General features: G+C 35.6%; 1 protein-coding gene across 1 annotated transcript in view; it reads left to right on the top strand.

Annotated features, from left to right (window-relative positions):
• Window positions 1-20312, top strand: part of HDX (highly divergent homeobox) — a 135619-nt gene that overhangs the window by 3651 nt on the left and 111656 nt on the right. The window contains exon 2 of the mRNA XM_003412703.4: window positions 2316-3431. Coding sequence (XP_003412751.1) covers window positions 2316-3431 — 1116 coding nt within the window. The remainder of the gene's footprint in view (window positions 1-2315; window positions 3432-20312) is intronic.

The following is a 20312-nucleotide window of genomic DNA, read 5'->3' as shown; positions in this document are numbered from 1 at the left end:
TCCCTGTGACATTTATATTCATACGTCCCTCAGCTACTTCTCACTTCTGCTGTTTATTGAAAGTAAATCAGAGTGAGTTTTAAATTCCCACAACCCTATGCGAATCAACATGAAGCATCTTCGTTTTGGGAATTTTTTTTTTCCATGGGAGAAATACTAACTATAAAAGAAAGTGGCCAACAGGGGTGACCATTTCAGGAGCTTCTCACCACTACTTGCGCTGTAGTGGAAGGAGAATGTGCTTTGAGGTCAGATAGACCTGACTGAATCCTTGCTCTGCCACTTGCTGGCAGGATAACCTTCCACAAGCTACTTAATCTTCTGAACCTCAGTGTCTTCATTTATATAATTAGGAAAATAGCACTGACCAAAGAAGCTAGTATATATCAAAAACCAAAAAAACAAACTTACTGCCGTCGAGTCAATTCCGACTCTTAGCGACCCTATAGGACAGAGTAGAACTGCCGTATAGAGTTTCCAAGGAGCACCTGGCAGATCAGAACTGCCGACCGCTTGGTTAGCAGCCGTACCACTTAACCACTAGGCCACCAGGGTTTCCACTAGTATATATAAAGAACACATAATAGGTATTCAATGCATGTTAGCTTTTATTTATACTATCGCAGCATCTTTAATTTTGTGTATAGTATAAATAAACATTTAAAATTGGATAATTTTTGTGTTCTTCGAAAACACACCACACAAAAGCTAACCAAATACACCTTGCACATGTTTGTTTAAGACTAGTTCATTTAATTTTTTGTTTGTGTTTTTATGTTAATATATTAGTGTGTTTTGGTAGTTTATGATATGGCATGCATTTTGGAATAATTACCACATTTTTTACACAAATAACACCTTCTACATTTTTTTTTACCAACCATTCCCCCCACCTATGAGGTATTTTCATAAGCACATTATGCTAATTTTTTACAGCAAATACATCGTGGAAATACATTGTGGGGGGAGGTCGCAGTTGGTAAATATAGAAGGTGCATGTTATTTGTGTAAAAATACCGTAAAAAGTTTGATAATCATATTATGTAATCTAATATGGTCTCTTGCCTATTTCAAGAAGAACCATGATTCAGCATAATAATACTAATATAACCAAGCCAAAACCAAACCCAGTGCCATCGAGTCAATTCTGACTCATAGTGACCCTAATATAATTATAATAAATTACTTGTATAAAAAAATTACAAATTTTTAAATCAAATCCCAAATGCCAAACACTGGTATTATTTTTACTGGTAACAGTTTTTCTGTTTATAAAAGTAATATATATTCACTATATACAATGTGGTAAGTAGTGAAAAGTGTAAAGAGGAAAATACTGTTAAATTAATGATTAGCTGAGGAAAATATTTGAAACGTGTGGTAACTTGTTACTGTCTTTAGTAGGAAAATTGCTCATACAAATCAATTCTAAAACACAAACATGCCAATGTAAAAGTGGATAAAGTTAACAAATAGGCAATTCTATCAAAGTCATATTGTAGTCATAAACAAAACATAATAAAAACAGCAATTATATACCACTTGTTAAAATCTGGACTAGTAAAAACTACACGAAAAGATAATGCAAAGTGTTGGTGAGGGTGTGAGGAAATCAGAACCCTCATACACTGAAGGGCAGTTTGAAAATATGTTTTCAAAAGACCAACAATTTGACTTCTAAAATTGCATTATAATGCACCAACAGCACAAGGCTGCAAATACAAAGATGTGTAGTGCAGTGTGATTGTTAATAATGAATTCTAAATATCTAGCAATATAAAATTAACCAAGTTATGGTATAGCCGTACAACAAAAGTCATTAAACATGAAGATTGAGATGTATGTTTGTTTAACAATACTATGAGCATTTTCCAATGTCATTGAATGTTTGATCTTTAGTAGGCTCCCTGTTTTTCACTATTACAAATAATTATCTGATGAACATCCCTGAACATCAACTCTGTCTACAAATTTGATTATTTTTTAGGATAGAGTCCCAGAAGTGGGCTTACTAGGTCAAAGAATATAAACATTTCAGGGTTCTCGATAAATATTGATTGACTGGATTTTGAGGAGGAGCATAACAATAATAGACTCTGTTTGCAAAGCCCCTAGCTGTTTATTAAGTGTGAGACTATACACACTAGGACCCTTGATCGTCTTTGACCTTATATTTTAGTTAGTTTTTCTTTTTCCTTTTTATAGGTCTTGTTACTATGACAAATAAGAATATAATTTATTACTAATACAATAGTTTTTCTTGGTTCATTGCTAAGATTATTTTTTCATAATATCATTTTTTTTTGTGCTTCCAGACGTGGGTTGGCAATAAGAGAAGAAAAATGAGTAGTAAGAATTCTGAATCAGGAGCAGCAACACCAGGAGCTGTTTCCGGTACCTCTTTGGCAGTTCCAGATGTTACAGTCAGAAATGTGGTTAATATTGCTCGACCCTCAAGCCAACAGTCTTCTTGGACATCTGGCAATAATGATGTCATTGTAACTGGTATATACAGTCCAGCCAGTTCATCAAGTAGGCAAGGGACAACCAAACATACAAATACACAAATTACAGAAGCACATAAAATCCCTATTCAGAAAACCACCAGTAAAAATGATACTGAGTTTCAGTTGCACATTCCTGTTCAAAGACAAGTAGCACACTGTAAAAATGCCTCCCTGCTCCTAGGAGAAAAAACAATTATTTTGTCAAGACAGACAAGTGTGCTAAATTCTGGAAACTCAGTGTACAGTCCCACGAAGAAAAACTATGGAAGCTCTTCAGTACAAACTTCTGAAATGATGGTACCCCAAAAGCCATCTGTGTGCCACCGTCCTTGTAAAATTGAACCAATTGGGATTCAAAGATCATATAAGCCTGAACACAGTGGTCTGACTTCACACAACTCATACGGGCAAAAGTCAGCTATTAAAGACCCTTACTGTAGGACACAAAACTTAGAAATCCGTGAAGTATTTTCACTGGCAGTTAGTGATTACCCTCAGAGAATTCTGGGAGGAAATACCCCACAGAAGCCTAGCTCAGCAGAAGGAACTTGTTTGTCCATTGCAATGGAGACTGGAAATGCTGATGATGAGTATGCCAGAGAGGAAGAGTTGGCATCAATGGGAGCACAGATACCAAGTTACTCAAGGTTTTATGAAAGTGGCAGTTCCCTTCGAGTTGAGAACCAAAGTACAACTTTGCCTGGACCAGGAAGAAATATGTCAAATTCACAAATGGTGAATATTAGAGACTTGTCAGACAATGTACTGTATCAAAACAGAGACTACCACTTGGCACAACAGACCTCATTACATACAGCATCTAGTACAATGTACACTAACGCAAATCTATCACGGAGTAATTTTTCCCCACATTTTGCATCATCAAACCAATTGAGGTTATCACAAAACCAAAACAATTACCAGGTAATGTGCACGTTTATTTTATAAAGTTTTTTTAAAAAAATAATGTTTGGTTTAAAAAGCTGTGTTGTATTCAATCAGACTTGGAATCTAGGTCGTTTAACTCATATTTTGTAGTAATCTGTGATTTTTGCTTCAAAGTGATGGTTTGGGGTCAACTCTTTGGAGAACCTTGTGCTTTCTTGTCTTGTTTTAAAATGATTTTTTTTTTCCCACTGAATATAGTCATTTTTATAACACGGCAGCTTTCCTCTGACTTTTAAAATTATTTTGTTCAGGAAGTGGTAGCCTTATGGGAAGCAGGACATTTCCCGTCATTAAAATAGGATTGAACTGACTAGGCTTATTCTCTTGAACATAGATTATTCCTGTAATGGTTTTTCTTGCAGTTTTGGGGAGATGCCAATAGATGAGTGGTGCCTTTCCTGAGTACATAGCCAAGCAAGTCAATCATTTCTCTAGTGTCTGAGGACTGAGATATCAGTGCCTGCGATAACTCAGCCAACTGCTTCTTCTAAAAATAAATGCTTTATTAAAACATTAGGCGGAACATTAATGAAATGTTTATAGGGAACCAATTTTAGACATAGCCAAAAAATAGGTGTTATTTCTTTACTGTTTCACATATTCAATTGTTTAGATATGCCTCAAATAATCTCTTTAACAGTTATAAGCCTACTTCAGAACATCGTTTAAGACCATAGATCTTCCTACAATACTGCCTCTGAAAAATTTACTCCATATAATTTGAATAGCAGGACATGGATGTTTGCCACACTTCCTTGGTACTGGCTAGACCTTTTTAATCTGTTCAACCACAGTACTTTAAGATGCTACCAGGATGTTCTCAGCCAATTTAAGGAACCAACTTCTCTTAACTCTATCTTATAGCTACCTGCTTTAAAATGAAAAATAAAAACTCAAGCAATAATGTAGTGTAGGAAGTATCCGTCTGACCCCTACCTCTAGCAGAAAAGGCGCTTGATCTTCATCATTAATGGTCACTGCTTATTGAGAAACCACTTATTCTCCTGTGTTTGCTCCCTCATAAAGCATGTTAAAATAATATTGAATCATACTATGAAGGTCCTCCCAAACTCCCTTTCATTCACCTATTTTGTATTTCTTTACCCCTTCAGTGTTCTTAATAATGGTAATAACAATAAGATTTGCCATTTTTTGAGGGCCTACCATGTGCCAGACCCCCTTAGGCATTTTATATGCCTGATCTTATTTAATCTTAGTGATGATCTGGATTGATAGGCATTTTATCCCTATTTTAATTACTTGCCCGGGATCAAACAACTAGTAAATGACAGAACCAGGATTTCAACTCAAGGAACTCTCATTCATCATTTTTGTTTTGTTTTGTTTTTTCCTGTTTCACCATACAGCCTATTTCAGCTGTATTAAAATATTGGTAGATCAGAAAGTAAAGAGTTTAATTTTTAATTTTTCTTAAGTCCACCACCCTCTTTAGGATAATTTAACCTTTTTTAGATTTACCTTTTTATAGGCTCTCTCTTTTTTCTTACAGAACTTTTAAAGTAACTAAATTTGCATTTAAAAAAATAACCTTTTGAATTCAGTAAAGCTTTCTTATGGAAAGGCAACCTGACATAACAATTTAGAGCACTAGGCTCTTCTCTCTGTAATGTCAGGCATCTCCAAGCTGAGGTCCTATTCTTGGAGGACAGTCTATTCCAAGATCTCTCTAGGAGAAAGAACACAAATTGAAGAAATCCTAGAGGATGCTGTGAAACTGAAATCAGCTTTGTTTGGAGCTGAGTATATAATACCATATTAAGAGTTGAATTGGTAGTCAGGAAACTGGCATTAGGTGGCTACCATGATACTACATGCCAGTTCCATTTCAAAAACTGTCCACCCCCTTGGAGCCAGATTGTAACCACACTGGTCTCCAAAGTGCCATTCGCTTTTCATATTACCACTACATCAGAACACCTGTTTATCATAAGGGCACTGTGATGATTAAAGATTAATAATTAATGATCATCTGTGTGAAGATATTGGACTATTTTGGGAGACAAGTGTTATAAGCACAGGATTTATTGCTGCAGTTATTATTGTGGTTTGTTAATTAACTGCATTCCCATCTCTCATAGACTTCATAAGGACTTAGGAGTTAATAGAAGTAGGACACTTTGAACTGCCTTTAATAAGTACAAAGTATTCCCTTCACTGAAAGTGCCTTGGTAGTTTCCTCCAATTTTCTTTAGAATTTGAGAACTTCAGTGCATTTTTAAAAATAAGCACGAAAGTTTATAGTTAAAAGAGCTTTAAAAGTCACAGCATCCTAAACACAGCAAATGACATTTTTACCTGAGGAAAATGAGTGACAGTATTATGGAATGAGCTGGACAAAATAACTCTCAGACATGTACTCAAATTTTAAAATGTGTAATAGTAATATGTGTTGAGTGGGTGGAATTAGCAGGGGTCTTTTTTAACAGCTTTATTGAAATATAGTTCAAATAACAGAATTCACTCATTAAAGTGAGTTTCTGTTTATGGCGATGGGAAATTTGACATCGATTAAGGATTTTTTTTTTAAGGGTAGTGATTGCACAACATGATTAATGTAGTTGATATCACTAAGTTGTACACCTGAAAATGTTGAATTGGGAATGGTTGTATGTGTGTGTATATACAACAATAAATAAAAAACAAGAAAAAATATATTAAAAAAATAGAATTCAGTGGTTTTTAATATATTCACAGAGTTGCTCAAACAACACCACAAACCTAATTTTAGAACATTTCATTACCCCAAAAGGAAACTGCATTCACCCCGACTAGGATGACTATTATCATGAAAATGGAAAACAAGTGTGGTGAGGATGTGGAGAAATTGGAACCCTGATCCATTGCTGGTGGGGTTATAAAATGGTGCAGCTGCTGTGGAAAACAGTTTGAGGGTTCCTCAAAAAGTGAAACATACAAGTGCCATATGACCAAGCAATTCTACTCCTAGGTATATACCTAAAATAATTGAAATCAAGAATGCAAACAGATACTTGTACAGCAATGTCCATTGCAACATTATTCATAATAGCCAAAAGTGAAAAGAACCCAAAAGTCCATCAACAGTAGAATGGATAAAGAAAATACATATGTATGTATATAAAGTAGTATATACATACAATGGAATATTATTCAGCCATGAAAAGAAATGAAGTTCTGATACCTGCTGTGACATGAATGAATCCTGAAAATGCTATCCTGAATGAAATAAGTCATACACAAAAAGACAAATATTGGATGATGCCACTTATATGAAATATCCCGCTTATATGTAATAGGCAAATGCATAGAGAGAAAAGTTTGTCAGTGGTTATTAAGGGTGGGAGGGAGGAGAAAAGAGGGAGTTATTGCTTAAGGAGCACTAAGTCTCTGTTAAGAGTGATGAAAACATTTGGAAATAGTGGTGATGGCTGTACAAGACGGTCAATGTACTTAATATCACTGAACTGTACATGTTAAAAAGGTTGAAATGCTAAATGTTTCATTATATGTATTTTTTAGCCACAATAAAAAAAAGAATTATATCTCCAAAAAAAAAAAAAAATTTTTTTTTTTTTTTTTTAGCATATTGCCCCCTAACCTCACACCAGGTCACCACTAACTTACTTTCTGTCCCTATAAATTTGCCTGTTTCGGATACTTCATACAAATGGAATCATACAATATGTGGCCTTTTGTGACTGGCTTCTTTCAATTAGCATAATATTCAAGGTTCATCTATCTTGTAGCAGGTATCAGTATTTTATTCCTTTATATTTCTCTGTAAGATTCCATCGTATGGGTGTACTTCATTTTATTTGCGCATTCATCAGTTGATGGACATTTAGATTATTTCCACATTTTGGCTATTATGAATAATGCTGCAATGAATATTCATGTATAAGATTTTGTGTAGACATATGTTTTCAGTTGTTTTGGGTATATACCTAGGAATGGAAAAGCTGTCTCATAACTCTATGCTTAAATTTTTGAGGAACTGTCAGGTGTTTTCCAAAGTAGCTACACATTTTATATTTTCATCAACAATGCAGAAGGGTTCCAATTTCTCCACATTCTCTCCAAAATTTATTATCTTTTTTTATTATAACCTTCCCTGTGGCTAAAGATGTTGATCATCTTTTCATGTTATTGGTCATTTGCATAACTTCTTTGGAGAAATATGTATTCATATCGTTTGTCAATTTTTAATTAATTTTTTTACTGTTTTTTTTTATATTTTGAGTTGTGTTTGACTATTTATATATTCTGCATACATTCACTTTTCAGATATATGATTTGCAAATATTTCCTTCCATTCCATGTGTTGTCTTTTCATTTTCTTAATGATATTCTTGGTAACACAAGCATTTAATTTTAATGAAGTCCAATTTATCTTTTTTGTCTTTTGTCATTTGTGCTTTTGGTGGTGTATCTAAGAAACCATTGCCTAACCCAGTGTAATGAAGACTGACTCCTATAATTTCTTCTAAGAATTTTATAGTTTTATATATTACATTTATTTCATTCATTTTAAGGTAATTTTGTGTATGGTGTGAGGTAGAGGTCCAACTTCATTCTTTCCCGTGTGGATATCTTATTGCCCTCAGTACCATTTGTTGAAAACACTATTATTTCCCCCATTGAATGGCCTTGGTACCTTTGTCAAAAATCAGTTGACTGTATGTAAGTGTTTATTTCTGTAGTCTCACTTCTATTCCATTAATACATGTCTATCCTTATGCCAGTACAGCACTGTCTTGTTGACCGTAGCATTGTGTGGAGTGGAGTATCCTGTGAGTCTTCCAACTCTGATTTTCTTTTTTTTTTCAACACTGTTTTGGCTATTCTTGGTTCATTGCTCTTACATATGAATTTTAGGATCAGCTTATCAATTATTGCAAAAAAAATCCAACTGGGATTTTGATAGGGACCTATTTGGGGAGTATAAACCCTTAGCAATATTATATCTTCTGATCCAGAAAGATCGTATGTCTTTCCGCTTATTTACATCTTTAATTTCTTTCAACAAGTTTTTCTACTTTTTAGTAGACAAGTTTTGCACTTCTTTTTGTTAAATTTATTCCTAATTATGTTACTCTTTTTGGTGGTACTTTAAATGGAATTGTTTTCTTAACTTCTTTTTTGAATTGTTTATTGCCTGTGTATAGAAATATGATTGGTTTTTGTATATTGTCTTGTATCCTGAAAAATTGCTGAACTAGTGTATTCTAATAGAATTGGTAGATTCCTTTAGATTTTCTATATACAAAATCATGCTTTCTACAAACATAGTTACTTCTGTAAAACTTTACTGTATTTCATTTTTATTTTTGACAAATTTCCCTGAATTTTGACAAATTTCCCTTAAGCACAATGCTGAGTATAAATGGTAAAACAGACATCTTTGTCTTCTTCATCTTAGATGAAACGCATTCAATCTCTCACCATTAAATATGATGTTAGCTATTGGTTTTCTGTTTGTAGTACAAGAAAAATTTTTATTGTGGTAAATATATATGCTATAAAACAGTTGCCATTTCAACATTTTTTTACATATACAACTCATTGACATTAGTTACTTTCATCATGTTCAACCATCATCACTATTTATTTCCAAATTTTCCATCATCTGTGATAGAACTCAATGTCCCCTAAACAATGAGTCCCACTTTCCCCCTCCCTCCCACCCATCCGAAAAAAAAAAGTAACCATAAATAAAATTTCATCTCTATTCACTTGCCTAGTCTAGATATTTCATATAAATGGAATCATACAATATTTGTTCTTTTGCGACTGACATTTCACTTGGCATAATGTTTTCAAGGTTTGCTCATGTCATAACATGCATCAGAATTTCATTTCTCTTTATGATTAATATTCTATTGTATGTATCTACCATATTTTCTTTGTCCATTCATTTGTTCGTGGACATTTAGGTTGTTTCCACCTTTTGGCTATTGTGAATAGTACTGCAATGAACAGTGACGTATAACGTATAAGCACCTGTTTGCGTTTTTGCTTTCAATTCTTTTGCATATGTGCCTAGTAGTGGAATTGCTGGATCATATGGTAATTCTATGTTTAATTATTTGTAGGATTTGTCAGTTTTTTTCTGTTTCCATTGAGACTATCATGTGATTTTTGTGATATATCTTATTAATATGATGTAGTACAATAATTTATTTTCAGGTATTAATTCAACCTTGCATTCCTATGATAAATCCCACATGACCATGGTGTTTAATCCTCTTTATATGTTGTTGGGTTTGGTTTGCTGGTATTTTGCTGAGGATTTTGTTCTACATTTATAAGAAATATTGGCCTGTAGTTTTCTTTATCATGATTACTTTGTCCCATGCTTTAGCAGTGTAATATTGGCCTCATAGAATGAGTTACAAAGTGTTTTATTCTTTTATTTTTTGGAAGAGTTTATGAAGAACTGGCATTGATTATTCTTTAAATGTTGGATAAAATTCACCAGGAAACCTATCTGGGCTTCAGCTTTTGTTTGTTTGAATTTTTTTAAATTACTAATTTAATTTCTTTACTTGTTTTAGGTCTATTAAGATTTTCAATATCTTCTTGAGTTAATTCCAGTAGTTTGTGTCTTTCTAGGTTTTTGTCCAGTTTGTCTAAATTATCTAATTTTTTTGGCATATTGTGGTTCATAATATTCCCTTCTAATCCTTTTAATGTCTATATAGTTGGAAATGAGTGCCCTCTTTCATTCCTGATTTTAGTAATTTGTGCCTTCCCACTTTTTTTCTTGGTCCGTATACTAGTTTCCTAGGCTACTGTAACACATTTAGTTTCCTAGAGCTGCTGTAATAAATTAACACAATCTGGGTGACATACAACAACAGAATTTTATTCTCTCATCGTTCTGGAGGTCAGAAGTCTGAAATTAAGGTGATGGCAGGGATGTAATATTTCTGAAGGCTCTAGGGGAGAATTCTTCTTTGCCTCCTGCAGCTTCTGGCACCTCCAGGCATTCTTTGACTTGTTGCTGCATAACTCCAATCTCTGCCTCCATCTTCACATGGCCTCCTGTTTGTGACTTCTCTTCATCCACTTATAAGGACACTTGTCATTGAATTAATCCAGAAAGATCTCATCGTGAGTTCCTTAACTTAATAACATTTGCAAAGACTTTTTTTTTTTTTTTTTTTTTACCAAATAAGGTCTCAACCACATGTCCCAGGGGTTAAGACATGCACAAATCTTTTGGGGGGACACCAGTCAATCCACTAAAATCAGTCTAGCTAAAGTTTTCCTAATTTTGTTGCACTTTTCAAAAAAACAACTTTTTAGTTGATTTTCTCTATTGTTTTTCTATTCTGTATTTATTTTTTCCACTCTAATACTTATTTCCTTCCTACTACTTTCTTTGTGTTTAATTGGTTTTTAATTTTTCCAGTCATTCCTTTCAATGTGGATGATTAGCTTATCAAATTGAGATCTTTTTTATGCTATAATAAATTTAATAATATAAAAATTTAATAATGTAATAAATTCACTGCTGTAAATTTCCCTTCATGCACTGCCTTTGCCTCATCCCATAACTTTTAGTATGATGGGTTTTGTTTTCAATCATTTCAAATAATTTCTAATTTTCCCCTTTTCTAATCCTTCTTTGACCCATTTGTTATCTAGGAATGTGTTATTTAATTTTGACATATTTTTAAATTTCCCACATTTCCTTATTATTGATTTCTGACTTATTCCATTGTGGTCAGAGGACATACTTTCTATCATTTCAGTCCTTTTAATCTTTTTAAATTTATTGAGAATTTGTTTTTATGGCTTGGCATATGTTGTGTAATAGAGAATGCTCTATGTGGTTTTTAGAAGAATGTGTACTCTGCTCTTGTTGGGTGGAGTGTTCTATATATGTCTGTTAGGTCTAGTTGTCCTGTTTATTATTAAAAATAAGTATTGATAGCCCCAAATATTATGTCTATTTCTCCCTTCACTTCTGCCAGTTTTTGCTTCATGTACTTTTGGGCTTTGTTGGTAGGTGTACATATGTTTATAATGTTTATGTTATCATTATAAAATATCCTTTATTTTCTCTAGTAACATTTTTTTTCTTAAAGTCTATTTTGCCTGATATTAGTGTAAGTGCTCCAGATCTCTTTTTCTTACTCTTTGCATGGTATATCTTTTTTCACTCATTTACTTTCACCCTATTTGCGTATTTGAATTGACAGTGTGCCTCTTGTAGACAGCATATAATTGGGTCATATCTCACCAATTCTGCCACTCTCTGCTTTTTGACTGGATTTTTAATCCATTTACATTTAATGTTATTAATGATATGGCTGGATTAAGTCTGCCGTTTTGCTTTATATTTTCTATATGCCTTATGCCTTTTTTGTTCCTCTATTCTTCTACTGCCTGCTTTGGTGTTAAATAAATATTTTCTAGTGAACCACTTTAATTCTCTTATTGTTTCTTTTACTGTGTTTTCTTCTTAGAAATTTTTTGTCGTGGTTTCTCTGGGGATTACAACTGGTATCTTAATTTTAAACAATTTAGTTCAGATAATAGTAACTAATTTCCATAGTATACAGAAATTATGTTCTAATACAGTTCTACTCCCTCTCCCTTCTTTGTCCTATTGCTGTCACACAACTTACATATTTATACATTAAAAAACCCTCTACACAGTTATATAATTATTGCTTTATGCAGTTGTCTTTTAAATCAGATAGGACAATGAAAAAGTTGCCAAAAATATATATAGTTACCCTGCCTTTATACCTTTATTGGTGCCCTCTATTTCTTTGTGTAGATTCAAGTTATCATCTTTTATCCCCAACAAATGCTCTAAGGTTTTGTTTACAGGAGAATGTCTTAATTTCTCCTTCATTTTCAAAGGATAGTTTTGCTGGATATAAAATTTTGATTGACAGTTTTGTTTGGCACTTTGCATATATCATTCCCAAAACTTCTGGCCTTCAGGTTTTCTGATGAGAAGTCAGCTGTTAATTAATCTTACTCAGGATCACTTGTATATGATGATTCATTTTTCTCTTACTGCTTTCAAGATTCTCTTTTAGTTTTCTCTTTTTGACAGTTTGACTAGGATGTGTTTCTGTGTGGATCTCTGTAAGTGTATCCTAATTGGAGTTCATTGGGCTTCTTGGAGGTGTAAATTAATGTTTTTTTTAAAATCAAATTTGGGATAATTTTATCCATTATTTCTTCAAATATTCTTCCTGCCCCTTTCTATCTCTTCTTACCTTCTGACAATCCCATTATGCATATGTTAGTACACTTTGTGGTGTCACAAAAGTCTCTGGGTCTCTGAGTCTCTAAAACTCTGTTCATTTCCTTCATTCTTTATTTTTTCTGTTCCTCAGACTGGATAATCTAAATTGACCTACCTTCAAGTTCACTGATTCTCTCTTCTGCCAGCTAAAATATGCTGTTAAGCCCGTATAGTGAATTATTTATTTTAGGTATTGTATTTTCAGCTCTAGAATTTACATTTGGATCTTTTTTATATTTTTTATCTCTTACTGGTATTCTACATTTTGAGAAACATCATTGCAATACTTTCCTTTAGTTTTTTCAGACACTGTTTCCTTTTATTCTTTGAACATATTTGTAACAGCTAATTTAAGATTTTTGTTGACTAACTCAAACATCTGGGACTCATGATTGACAATTTTTGTTGACTTTCCCCCTACGTATAGATCACATTTTCTGATTTCTTTGCATGCCATTATAACTATTTGAAAACTGGACATTTTAGGTAATATAACGTGACAAATCTGGATTCAGATTTATCCCTCCTAGAGTTTGTTGTCCTTACTGATTTTTATTTTTTGCTGTTGCTGTTTCTTTGTTCAATGACTTTTCTGAAATATTTCTATAAAATCTATATTTCTTGTAATGTGTGGCCATTAAAGTCTCTGCTCATGTAGCTTAATGGTCAGATATTGACTGGAAAGAAATTTCCTTAAATGTCTTTTTTTTTTTTTGCCATTATACATTTATTTTTATTTTATTTTTTGAAATTTTTTAAATTGTGCTTTAGATGAAGGTTTACAGACCAGATTAGTTTCTCATTAAACAATTAATACACACATTGTTTTCTGACATTGGTTGCTCACCCCATAACACAAAACACTCTCTCCTTCTCGAACTTGAGTTTACCATTACCAGCTTTTCCGTTCCCTCCTGCTTTCTTGTCCTTGCCTCTAGGCTTGTGTGCCCATTTAGTCTCATTTTGTTTTATGGGCCTGTCTAATCTATGGCTGAAGGGTGAACCTCATGAGTGATTTCAGCACTCAGTTAAAATGATGTCCAGGGGCCATGCTTTTGGGGTTTCTTCAGTCTCTGTCATAACAGTAAGTCTGATCTTTTATTCGTGAGTTAGAATTTTGTTCTACATTTTTCTCCAGCTCTATCCAGGACCCTCTATTGTGATCCCTGTCAGAGCAGTCGGTGGTGGAAGCAGGGCATCATCTAGTTGTACTGGACTCAGTCTGGTGGAGGCTGTGGTATTTGTGGTCCATTATTCCTTTGGACTAATCTTTTCCTTGTGTCTTTTATTTTCTTCATTTTCCTTGCTCCACACAGAGTGGGACCAGTGGAGTATTAGATGGTTGCACACAAGCTTTTAAGTCCCCAGATGCTACTCACCAAAGTAGGATGTAGATTTTTTTTTATATATATAAACTATGTTATGGCAATAGAGCTAGATGTCCCCTGAGACCGTGGTCCCAAGCCCTCAGCCCAGTAATTTGGTCCTTCAGGAAATGTGGTTGTGTCTATGAAGCTTCCATGACCTTGCTTTGGTTGAGTGGTGCTGGCTTCCCCAGTATTGTGTACCGTCTTACCCTTCACCAAAGTTACCACTTATCTATTGTCTATTTAGTGTTTTTTTTTCCAACTCCATCCCTCCCTTCCTTGTAACCATCAGAGATTGTTTCTTTTTGTGTGTAAACCTTTTCATGAGTTGTTATGATAGTGGTCTCATACAATATTTGTCCTTTTGTGATTGACTTATTTTGCTTAGCCCTCCAGATTCATCTGTGTTGTGAGATGTTTCGCATATCATCATTGTTCCTTATCGTTGCATAGTATTCCATTGTGTATATGTACCATAGTTTGTTTGTTTATCCATTCATCAGTTGATGGGCATCTAGGCTGTTTCCATCTTTTTGCTATTGTTAATAATGCTGCAATGAACTTGGGTATGCATATGTCTATTCATGTGATGGCTCTTTTTCCTCTAGGATGTATTCCTAGTAGTAGTAGTAGGATTGCTGAATGCTATGATATTTCTATTTCTAGCTTTTTAAAGAAGCGCTGTATCATTTTCCAAAATTGTTTTAACATTTTGTATTCTCACCAGCAGTGCATAAGAGTTCCAAACTCCCCACACCCTCTGTAACATTTGTTATTTCCTGTTCTTTTGATCTGTGCCAGTAACGTCAGGGAGAGATGGTATCTCATTGTAGTTTTGATTTGCATTTCTCTAAAGGCTAGTGATCGTGAGCATTTCCTCATATGTCTGTTAGCATCCTGAATGTCTTCTTCGGTGAAGTGTCTGTTCATATCCTTTGCTCATTTTTTTTTAATTGAATTACTTGTCTTTTTGCTGTAGAAGTTTTGGATTTTTCTATGGATTTTAGATAGCAGACCTTTGTCAGAATTGTCATAGCCAAAATTTTTTGCCAATCTGTAGGTTATCTTTTTACTCTTTTGGTGAAGTCTTTTGATGAGGATAAGTGTTTAATTTTCAGAAGATCTCAGTTATCTAGCTTATTTTCTTGTGTTTGTGTATTGTTAGCTATGGTGTGTATCCTGTTTATACCATATATTGGGGCCTCTAACATTGACCATATTTTTCTCCAATGGTCTTTATAGTTTTTGGTCTTATATTTAAGCCTTTGATTCATTTCACATTAGTTTTTGTATATGATATGAGGTATGGGTTCTGTTTCAGTTTTTGCAGATGGACATCCAGCTTTGCCACCACCATTTGATAAAAAGACTGTCTTTTCCCCCGTTTAGTGGACTTTGGGCCTTTGTCAAAAATCAGGTGATCATAGGTGGATGGATTTACATATGAGTTCTCAATTCTTTTCCACTGATCAATGTGTCTGTCATACAAGTACCAGGCTGTTTTGACTACCCTAGCTGTGTAGTAGCCTCTGAGGTCAGCTAGTGTGAGTCCTCCTACTTTATTCTTCTTCAGTGGTGCTTTACTTACATGGGGCCTCTTCCCTTCCCATATAAAGTTAATGATTAGTTTTTCCATATCATTAAAGAATGTTGTTGCTATTTGGATTGGGATTGCATTGTATTTGTAGATAGCTTTGGGTAGAAGTGACATTTTCATAATGTCACGTCTACCTATTGATGAGCGTGGTGTGTTTTTCCATTAATGTAGGTCTCTTTCGGCTTCTTGCAGTAGCGTTTTGTAGTTTTCTTTGTATAGGTCTTTTACATACCTGGTAAGATTTATTCCTAAGTATTTTGGTTTTTTTAGGGGCTATTATAAATGGTTTTGTTTTCCTGATTTCCTTTCCATAGTTCTCTTTATTGGTGTATAGGGATCTGATTTTTGTATATTTATCTTGTATCCTGCCACTCTGCTGAATCTCTCTATTAATTCCAGTAGTTTTCTTGTGGAGTCCTTTGAGTTCTCCATGTATAGTATCAGATCATCTGCAAATAGGGATAATTTTACCTCTTCTTTACCAATTTGGATGCCCCATATTTCTTTTTCTTGCCTTAGTTGTCTATCTAGGACTTCCAGCACTATGTTAAATAAGAGTGGTGATAAAGGGCATCCTTGTCTTGTGGCGTAGTGGTTAAGAGCTATGGCTCCTAACCAAAAAGGTCAGCAGTTCAAATCCACCAGGCACTCCTCGGAAACCCTATGGGGAAGTTCTATAGTGTCCTATAGGGTTGCTATGGGTCAGAATTGACTCGATGGCTGTGGTTTCAGTTTTGTCTTGTTCCTGTTCTCAAGGGAAATGTTTTCAGCCTCTCTCCTTTAAGAATGATGTTGGCTGTTGGTTTTGTAGAGATGCCCTTTATTATGTTGAGGAATTACCCTTCTATACCTATTTTATTGAGTTTTTATCAGGAAATGGTGTTGGACTTTATTGGATGCATTTTCTGTGTGGATTGTGATGATCATTTGATTCTTTTGTTTTATTTATGTGATGGATTACATTGATTGATTTTTGTAGATGTTGTGTTTACTGAGACTTTAAGTTTCTCTTCTTTATTTTGATGAGTAGGTTTGTTAACTTTCTTTGTGCTTACCTTGAAATTTAACCCCATCTTCCTAAGTTTAAACCAGTCTTTTATTACTTGATATTCACCTTGGCTCTCTCTCCATTTGAAAGTTTTATACCTACACCATTTAATCCCTATTTTATTGTTCTGATGTTGTTGTCATTTACAAATTGATCTCTCTGGTTTCATGTTGTAATCATTTAGTTTTGTTTTATCCTTCAAGGTTCATTACCTAGGTTGATATATGGCGGTTGCTGTCTTGTATCCTAGATTCAGGTTGTTGTCTGATGTTGTTGGTTCCTTAACCAAAGGATTCCCATTTATAATTCTTGTAAGTTTCTTTTGTTTTTTACATACCCCCTTAATTTCTGTTTATCTGGAAATGTCCCCCTTTTGCCATCATATTTGAGCAAGAGTTTTGCAGGATATATTATTCTTGGTTGGCATTTTTTTTTCTTTTAGGGTTTTATATACGTCATCCTATTGCCTTCCTGTCTGCATGGCTTGTGCCGAGTAATCAGAGCTTAGTCTTATTGTTTCCCCTTTGTATATGACTTGTCCTTTTTCATGAGCAGCTCTCGGGATTCTTTCTTTGTCTTTGGTTTTAGCAACTATGATTATGATATGTCTTGTAGATTTTCTTTTGGGGTGTATCCTATTTGGGGTTCATTGAGCTTCTTGTATGGTCAGCTTTTCATCCTTCATAATATTATGGAAGTTTTCTGTCAGCAAATCTTCAGTTACCCTTTCTGTGTTTTCCATTTTCTTCCCCTGTTCTGGAACTCCGATTAAACACAAATGTTTCCTTTTGATTGTAGCCCACATAGTTCTCAGGGTTTCTTCAGTATTCTTCATTTTTTTCCCTGATTTTTACTCAAACAATGTGGTATCCAAGGATTTGTCTTCAATCGCACTGATCTTGTCTTCCATTGTTTCAAATTTGCTCCTAAAACCTTCTGTTGCACTGTCCATTTCTGAAATCTTATTGTTTACCTTTTGGATTTCTAATTGCTGTTTTTGTATGACTTCTAGTTTTCTTTTTTTTACATTTTGTTCCTGTGTTATTTTCCTGAGTTCTTCCATTGCTCAGTCTGTGTTTTCCGTGATTTTGAGTGTATTTTCCATTATTTTATCTATTTTTTTTCCTTATTTTTGTCTGCCTTTTCCTTCATTTCTTGGAAAGCCCTGAATATTAGAGTTTTGAATTCCCTATCAAGTAGTTCCAGTGCCTTTTCTTCTACCGGGAGGTCATCTGGTGTTTTATTTTGGAAGTTTTCTGGAGCTATTCTGTCTTTTTATACATATATAGTCTGCTGATTTTGAGACATTCAGGAATTATTTTCTTCATTTATTGATGGTATATTTGTTTGTTTCATCCTGCTTTTTTGTTTTATTTGATTATAACTGGGTAGGGAGGCTGGGTGTGCTTTGTTGCTTACTCATCTCTGGGCATGATGATTCTCACTTCTCTGTCCAGGTGCACAGGGCCAGTCACTCAGCTATTGTGCAACAGGGCAGGTCAGGGGGGAGGGGCAATGATGGTTAGTTTGTGGCATGTACTGGGGCCGACAGAGTGAGGCCAGGAGGCAGTGCAAGATGGGGCCTGGTCATCTGCACCTGTGTTGCTTGGGACTGCAGCACTAAGCATGTGGTACAGGTAGGCAAAAGGAAAGGAATAGGATGTGATGTGTGGAGCTAAGTAAGTGAGAGAAAGAAGGGAAAGAAGAGAGAAACAGAAGCAGAAGAAGAGGGAATAAATGAAGGAAAAAAGGAAGAAAGAAAGAAAAAGTCAATAAAATGTCCACGTGATACTATTTGGTGGATGGGGACAAGGCAGGCCCAGCAAGGCCACGTGCTGGTGGCTTTCTAGCCATTAGATGCTGCTCGGCCTGTCAAGAAAGGGGTGGGTGGAGCATGGGGCTAGGTGGGCTGGAGAAAGGAAGGGAAATATAAGAAAGAAAAAAAAACAAAACAAACAAAAAAACAAACCAAAACAAAAACAACAAAAAATAAATAAATATGGTGCTGGGGAAGCAGGCGGTTGGGGTGGGACAGAATTGAGGTGGCATGAGCTGATATCTCCCTGGCTGAGCAGCACAACATGGCCCATCAAGAAGGGGTGGAGCAGTGCAGGGCCTAGATGGTAGGAAGAAATAAAAGGCAGAAGGGGAAGATAAAGAAAAATAAAAATATGGCACTGACTGAGCTGGCCTGAGGGGTGGTACAGACCTGGGGAGACAGTGTGTCAGAGGCTCTCTAGCTGAATGGTACAGCATAGCCCATTGAGAAGGGTGGGTGCAGCACATGAGTTTAGGTGAGTGGGAGAAATTAAAGGAAGGAAGTGAGAGAGAGAGAGTGAGAAGAAACTAAAAAAAAAAAAAAAAGAAAGAAATGCACTATAGGGGCTTGCCAGTAAGGGCAGCACAAACTCAGAGAGACCATGTGCCAGTGCCTCTCTAGCTATGCTGTGTGGCACAGCTCATCAAGAAGTGGTGGGAATGGCACATGTGGCTAGTTAAGTAGTGGAAAAGAAAGGAAGGGAGAGAAAGAGAATATTTTTAAAAATGGAGTTGAGGGAGCCTGCTCATGGGGTGTCATAGGCCATGTACCGAATGGTGTGGCACAGTTCATAAAGAAGGGGAGGGAGATCATAAGGGGCTTGGTGAAAGGGAGACAGGAAAGGAAGGACGGGAGAGAGAAAGGGATAAGAAACTGTAGGGGGGGGGAAATAAAATAAAATAAATGATGCCAAAGGAGCCTTCTACTGGGATGGTGTGGACCCAGGGAAATTGTGTGCCAGCAGCTCACTAGCCAAGTGATGTGGCACAGCCCATCTAGAAGGGTCAGGGATGGCACACCAGGCTAGGTGGGTGGAAGAAAAGAAAGGAAGGAAGGGAGAGATAGGTAAGTAACCCCCCAAAAATGGTGCTGAGGGAGGCTTCCAGTGGGATAGCACAGACCCAGGTAATCCATGTGCTAGTGGCTCTCTAGGTGAGCAGTGTGTCACAGCCCCTCAAGAAAGGGCCAAGAAGGCACACGGTGCTAGCTGGGCAGGAGAAAAGAAAGGAAAGAAGTGAGAGAGAAAGAAGAAACAAACAAAAAGAGTCCAAAAAATAACAACAACAACAAAAAAATGGCACTGAAGGAGCCGGCCAGTAGAGGAAAGGTGAATCTGAGCAGCAAGGAGCCGGTATCTCTCCTCCCAAGCAACTGTCACCTGTTGTTAAGCGTGGATGCCACATAGAGGGAAGAACAATCGAGGATGGGAAAGCATGTAACCCTGGTTACATGGTGCTCTGTCTCCTGTTGGGAGCTCCATGAAGTTGCATTCCCGTACCTCCTGTCTGCCATTCTTGGTGGCCAAGGTCCAAGATGGCAAGCCTGTGTCATGTTAACTGGTAGGAGAGTTCCACTCCGTAGCTCTTCTCGTTCTCTGTTCTCTGTCCATTTTTTATTCCATTCCATGCTTTGTTGAGTTCTTTATTCCTTCATTTGGTGCTTAGGATTCCAGGATTGACATTTGTATCTGTTTTACTTGGTCTTTCATGTCTTTGCTGTAGAGGGACTGTGTGGTGCTTCTGTCTATAGTGCCAT

This window comes from Loxodonta africana, chromosome X (assembly GCF_030014295.1).
Source record: "Loxodonta africana isolate mLoxAfr1 chromosome X, mLoxAfr1.hap2, whole genome shotgun sequence".
In the NCBI taxonomy this organism is placed as follows: domain Eukaryota; kingdom Metazoa; phylum Chordata; class Mammalia; order Proboscidea; family Elephantidae; genus Loxodonta; species Loxodonta africana.
Note: the sequence above shows the minus strand (reverse complement) of the source record. Positions and strands in the feature narration are given on the sequence as shown.